This window comes from Papaver somniferum, unplaced genomic scaffold (genome assembly GCF_003573695.1).
Source record: "Papaver somniferum cultivar HN1 unplaced genomic scaffold, ASM357369v1 unplaced-scaffold_19, whole genome shotgun sequence".
NCBI lineage: Eukaryota > Viridiplantae > Streptophyta > Magnoliopsida > Ranunculales > Papaveraceae > Papaver > Papaver somniferum.
This window is the reverse complement of record NW_020628818.1, coordinates 5463213-5470409: the sequence shown is the minus strand read 5'-3', so window position 1 is coordinate 5470409 and position 7197 is coordinate 5463213. Positions and strand designations below refer to the sequence as shown.

Below are 7197 nucleotides of genomic sequence, written 5' to 3'. Positions count from 1 at the left end.
CAACATTACACCCAAATATTTATCAGGGAATGTTGACAGACACATGTTCATGAATTCAGCAATTTGTAGTTTCCTTGAATTTGTTGTCCCATCCACAAAACACTTGCTCTTTGCTGCACTGACAATTTGTCCAGAAGCAGTTTGATATTCCAGTAAAAGATTTTTCAGATGAGATAAAGTATTCTTGCATCCATCACAAAATATAAAGATGTCATCAGCAAAAAATAGATGAGAAGGATAGATACCTCTCCTTATAACCATGGGTTGAATTTTTCCTTCTTGAATATATTGAAAGATTTTTCTGCTTAAAGTGTCAGCTGCTAAAACATATAATATGGGGGAAAGTGGATCACCTTATTTAACTCCTCTACCCACACCGAAATAACCAATAGGTCCACCATTCAAGATTATTGAAATTTTTGTTGTCCGAAGAAGAATTTTAATCCAATTGCAAAACTTCTCTGAAAAACCATATTGTCTAAGGACTGACATTAAGAATTCCCAACTTAAAGTATCATATGCTTGAGTTATGTCAAGTTTAAGGCCTACATTCCCTCCTCTTCTTTGGCTACTCATTTCATTAACAAGTTCTGAAGCCAAAAGTATCTGTTCATGAATATTGATTTCTTTGACAAATGCACATTGTTGAGGAGAAATGAGCTTATGAAGGAAACTGCTTATTCTTATAGTTATGATCTTAGTAATAATTTTAAAGCAGAAATTACTTAAGCCTATAGGTCTGAACTGGTTTACCTTTTTAGCTTCTTTGGTTTTAGGCAGAAGAATAAGGAAATTTGAATTAAGACCAGCAGGAATTACTTGGTTGAGCCAGCAAAACTGGATAGTTGCAGTAAGATCTTCACTAATAATGTCCCAAGCTATTCTGTAGAAAATCCCAGTAAAACCATCTGGTCCAGGAGATCCGTCTTGATTTAGTTGGAAAACAGCTTCTCTAATATCCTCCTTTGAGGGGATTTTTTCTATTAAAGTATTGTCTTCATGAGAAACTGCATTTTGAATTGCATCAAGAATGGACTCAGTAATCTGAACTGGTTGATATGAAAATTTAGTCTTGAAATATTCAATTAGCATAGTGGCTATTTGGTCTTGGTCTGAAAAAATCACCCCTGAATCATCTGTAAGTTCAACAATAGTGTTTTTTGTTTGTCTCAGCTTGATAGAAGTATGAAAAAAAGCAGTATTAGCATCCCAAAATTTAATCCAATTCACTCTTGCTTTCTGGATTAGAAAATTATGGTAATTTTGAGCAGCTACATCTCTTTCTCCCCTTGCTGTAATGTAATTGTTAAGAAGGACAATATTAGAAGGATCTTCATCAGACACTATATTTGTTTCCTGCACCTCATCCTCAGCCTTTTTCAACTTGACATAAATATCATCAAAGACTTCCCAATTCCACAGTTTTAATATTTTCTTCAGTCTTTTTAATTTGTTCATAAAGACAAATATAGGATTTCCAAGCAATATTTCATTCCAAGAATCAAGGACCAGTTTCAGAAATTCAGGGTGAGTAGTCCACATAGTTTGAAATTTGAATGGAGAATTTTTTGGTTTAGAGATCTCTATATTAGAACCAACAAGAAAACTATGATATGAAATTCCTCTTGATGACACATTATATTTCCATCCACTGTACTTGTTTAACCATTGTAAGTTATAGAATGCTCTATCAAGATTGCATAAAATTCTTTTCCTACCACATCTTCCATTAGACCAAGATAATTGCAATCCACTTTTTGGAGCTTGAATAAGACCACAGTTATAAATCCAGTCATTGAAATCATTAAGGGCAGTTGACAGAGGAATTCTACCTCCGTTTTTTTCATTAACTAACATAACAGTGTTGAAATCTCCAATTATCATCTATGGCTTGTTAAGACTATTAAAATTGCATAAATCAGACCAAAGTTCCCTTCTATGAACGGTCAATACATCAGCATGAATTCCCGTAACTAAAACTCCACTAATTCCAACTGTAATACATTGTCTTGAAGAAAAAACTACCGTGGAGTAGAAATTGAATTATTCCAGAATGACCAAATATTAGCTTTCCTGTTGTCACAAGTATTATGAATAATTTGGTGACTCATACCAGGTAATTTAACTCTAAACTTAGAATTTGCATGAATTTTAAGTTCTGCAATCCATACTAAAGAGGGAATATTTTGGTTTACTATAGCTTTTAATTAATTTTCGGCCTTCTCCCTCAGAATACCTCTGATATTCCAATATATCACTATCATTTAGAAGAATTAGGGGAGGGAAGATTCCCCTTGTTCCCAAGTTTCTGAATATTTTTACTTGCTTTCCTAGTTACTGGAGCAGCTTTTAGAGGTTTGCTAGGAGTTTTCTTCTTTTCAGTTACCACCTTCTTGATTTGGACAGGGGAACTAGAAACATGATCTTCTTTCCTTAAAATGTTTATAGGTTGAGAAACAGAACTATTATGAAGTAAGCATGAAGTACTAACCTCCTTAATTTCACCATCTTCTGAGCTAGACTCATTTGCATCTTCAATAGGAACCAAATTTTCCAAATTAGTTGCAGTAATTAATGCTAGAGAAAGTTGTGGGGAGACAATAGAAAATTCAACTTCCTTCAATACTCCACTTGATTCACCTTTTTCAGAAGTATATTGCACTTGATCATTATTTTTTTGGGAAGCAATATTAGGACTCCATATAATTTATAAACTTGATGAGTATGAGAAGATATCTATGAAGAGGAGAATCAAGAGTATAAATTATAATATGTAGGTGGATAAAAAGTAATCTTGCTTTGGTACTTCTCTGATGATACTGGAAAATTATTAGGATGTGGAGATGAGAGCAAGTATTATCTTTTAGAAGACTTTGAACCTTAAAATGGGAAGTATGAGACCGTTCAACAAGGTTGGAAAAGCGTTCAGGTGAGAAATGGTGTAAAGTTGTTGTTGTTATTATGCACTTATTTTTGAGTTGAGGGAATCTATCATTCGATTTGTCCCCTTCTATCACACTTTTTTGGTTTAATGAAAGAGATTGAAGCTTTAAGCGCACGTGGGATTGGTGACAACAGTCCAAAGCAACAACTTGTCTGATAATCCAAGATAATATTTTCCTTGATACGTATATTTGGTACCCAAGCATGATGAGATATAAAGTTGGTAAGCCATAAATGGGCTTGGCTTTTCTTTGGTAGATGCGAGAATGATGACATAAACGTCCAAGGATAATTAAAGCGTAGGTTTGATAAAGTGGGTATCGGTCGTAGAAAAGGGTAGGGTAATGGGTGGTGGTATTTTGTGGTTTAGAGCTCTGAAGCATGGTGTAATTTTTAGCAAAGTGGTTAGGCACGATGGATAGGTTGGATATGAAGATAACCGATCTGGAAGACGTACCTCAAGTGCCAATAGTGCCTCTCTACGTGTGCTACTTACTCTGAATTTGCATAAAATTAAAGATTTTAATTAAAAACCATGAAAGCTTTTCAAAATTAGATGACCTAACAATACACCTATTAATGATGGTTCCAAAATGAGTAATGGCTAAAGAAACGTTTAGGCTTTGAAAATAGGGTTCTATAGGGTAATTGAAGAGGTGGGGTCTAACAACCTCACCCAATATTTCGCTTAGCAATATGTATGGACTAACTCCAATATACTTTTAAGAGAATCAACTAGACAGTCAGGCTCAATCTTAATAAAAAGTATATCAAAGAGTTATATCTCAATTTCTCGATTCAATCCTCACTCAAACAAATAGGAATTTGCGAGCCTGATTGAATATAAGAGAAATCACTTGAACGGTACCAAATACCAATGTTTAAGGATCAATCATTTTCATCAGCAACCAAAGGTTGGAGTTACCAATTGATCGATTCAACACACAACCTGTGATATTTCAATTATATAACAAAATATAATGCGGAAAAGAAATAACACAGACGCCAGAAGTTTTGTTAACGAGGAAACCGCAAATGCAGAAAAACTCCGGGATTTAGTCCAGATTGAACACAAGATGTATTAAGCCGCTGCAGACACTAGCCTACTACAAACTAACTTCGGTCTGGACTGTAGTTGAACCCCAATCAATCTCACACTGATCCAAGGTACAGTTGCGCTCCTTACGTCTCTGATCCCAGCAGGATACTACGCATTTGATTCCCTTAGTTGATCTTACCCACAACTAAGAGTTGCTACGACCCAAATTCGAAGACTTTAATAAAAAAATCTATATCACACATAAAATTCTATAATAATAGATAAACCTGTCTCCCACAGAAATACCTATGAGTTTTGTTCTGTCTTTTGATAAATCAAGGTGAACAAGAACCAATTGATATACCAGACTTATATTCCCGAAGAACAACCTAGAAATATCAATCACCTCACAATAATCTTAATCGACTAGCGAAACAAAATATTGTGGAATCACAAATGATGAGACGAATATCTTTGTGATTACTTTTCTATCTTTCCTATCGGAAAAATTAATCTCAAGCCAATATTACAATTGTACTCAATCACAATGAAAACAACAAGATCAGATCACGCAACTACAGAGAAAATAGTTGGGTCTGGATTCACAATCCCAATGAAGTCTTCAAGTCGTTAACTTACAGGGTCTTAGTAGAAACCTAAGGTTAAAGGAGAATCGACTCTAGCTTATACAACTAGTATCACACAGGAGGTGTGGGGATTAGGTTTCCCAGTTGATAGAGTTCTCCTTTATATAGTCTTCAAATCAGGGTTTGCAATCAATGCTACCTTGGTAACAAAGCATTCAATATTCACCGTTAGATGAAAACCTGATTAGATTCAAGCAAATATATTTCAACCGTTAGATCAAACTTAACTTGTTATACACAAATGAAATGTAACTTCATTTAGGTTTGAGTAACCGTACCTAAACGTGTACACCTAGTTGGTTCAACAATAGTTAACCAATGGTTAGCCATATGAGCACTTTCATATCAACCTTATTCATCTTCACCACAACTAGTTCAAATGACTCAAATGAACTAGTTAGAGAGTTTTTAAATTTCTTAGATCTCATAGAAGTATACAAAACACAATCGAAGCAAAAACTGTTTTGATTCACTCGAATCAATTCATGAACATTATAGCCACGGTTTGCAAAAATTGCATTCCTTAATTTATAAATGTTTTAGTTCACGAATTAAACTGTTTTAAAAGAATAACCCACTTACATACGCATACGGGTACACATACTTAAGTACCCGGACTGAGCTTGTTTTCAGTTCACAAACTCCAGCAGAAATTCACGGGATGTGAACTTCCGACAGTACGCGTACGGGTACGTGGACTTAGCTCCGGCCATCTTAAACAAGCAAAGTACGCATACTTTGGTTCAAGGATTTTGGACTTACACAAGTATGAGTTCACATACAATGTTTATATCCAAACATGGTTATATATTCTAAACTTTCATTTCAATCATTGAAACATTCTTAGAGGATGTTATATAGTGGTTATTCACACACTATTTTTCATCAAAGCAATTTTCAAGAGATTGAAATAACTAACACGACTTTCGTCACGAGTAAAGATGAACTTGGCCAAAGTGAAATCTTACCAACACATATTTCGAGAAATAGATAAGCGAGATAAACTCGGCTCGAAATAGCAAATGCGTATAATTGAAGTCTCTATAGCAATACGACTTTTGTCTCAAGATAGGAGATAGATTAGATAGACTTTTGAGTGATAAATAAGTTCAAGTCTCCACATACCTTTTTGTCGATGAAGATCCACCAGTTCCTTCAGTAGTTCTTCGTCTTTGCATGATGAACGTCGTGGAGTCTAGATCTCAACTACACTTTTTATTCTTAGTCCGAGACTTAGCTATAAGTAGACTAAAAATCAAGACTTATAGTTTTGGCAACTAAACTTGACAAACAAGCTTGACATAGCAACACTTGCGAGTTCGACCGAGCAGTGCTCTAACAGTAATGATGGTATTGAAAATGAAAATAAATATGCATGACTTTGAAGGGACGTGAATAACCAAGCGAAAAGACTCTTAACCAAATGCCATAAATGGCATTTAATGGGCACAATGCGTTCTTTAAAAGGGGGTTTAGTCAAGAGATTAACACAACCATTATAAAATTTACTAGGAAAAGATTAGATAGAGAAGAGAAAAAATGGCAAACTTTGGTAACCATCTTCTCGTTGATTCTTCCATTTCAGCAGAGTACAATTAAGTCAAGAATCTTGCATTCTCGCTAAGCAGAGGAGATATGGAGAGGTTGAGGGATGAGATGCAAGAGGATATAAACATGCGTGCAGAAGGATTAGCCCTTCGTCGTAGAGAAGAGGAGGAAAATAAGAGAAGATCGTTGATGCTTTGTATATTGCATGGAAGATAAAGCATTTTGAGTGGGTGGACAATAAAAAGGTGGAGAGATCACAGAAATCAGAGAAGTGTAAGGGGTATGGGAGTGCAACTGAAAGTGATTCTGAAGCTGAGGGTTCTGACAATTGGTTTGAGTATCCAGTTGAGGAAATTGATATCAGTGAAGAATATTTTGATGCCGCAGAAGAGAAAGAGATGATGAAAAGGTATCATGAGAGGAAGATTCGCAGACGGTTTGAAGACGAGAGAGCAATCCAAAGATCTTTTCCAGGACCATGCGTGAAGGGGAATCCAGTGATGATGATGAAGAACTCTTAGATGCTGCAAGTGATGAGGATGATGAAGATGAATATAGTGATGACCGTACATCATCATATGATAGTCAAGTTTCTCCTGCATCATCAAGCAGTGATTACAGTGCACGGTACGAAGAAGAGGAGAACTGGAGCTACGATGAAGAGGACTTTTATAATTCCCTTTTGGGGTATCGAATGCAGCCAAATTTTCAGACTTTGAGAAAATTTTGGAAATGATTAACAAGTTTTTTCCAAATTGGCTTTCTCGATACTTGCTTCTAGTTTTCTTGATCTTGATGTGAATGATGGTAAAGAAGATCGTATATGTTTTCTCTTTACAGTTGGCTTTTTGTGAAAGTTTTCTAGATTCTTGTTGTTGATAGCAGTGATGATAGTAGTATTTATAAAATAAGTGATGGAGTTATTATGTCTGATAATGATGTTGGTAATAGGTCTTGATGTTTTGGTTTGTAAAAAAGGTATACAAGGTGTTATTATGTCTGAAACTTTTTTGTTACTTT

At 35.2% G+C, this 7197-nt stretch overlaps 1 protein-coding gene across 1 annotated transcript; it reads right to left on the bottom strand.

Moving 5' to 3' along the window:
- Positions 1-354: 354 nt before the first annotated feature.
- Positions 355-1884, bottom strand: LOC113338440. Its single transcript, XM_026583865.1, has one exon. It carries the CDS (start codon positions 1882-1884, stop codon positions 355-357), a length of 1530 nt encoding a protein of 509 aa, XP_026439650.1.
- Positions 1885-7197: the final 5313 nt, after the last annotated feature.

Excerpts from the sequence above, each read along its gene's own strand:
- LOC113338440 (XM_026583865.1), bottom strand. The coding sequence starts at position 1,884 with ATGATAATTGGAGATTTCAACACTGTTATGTTAGTTAATGAAAAAAAC.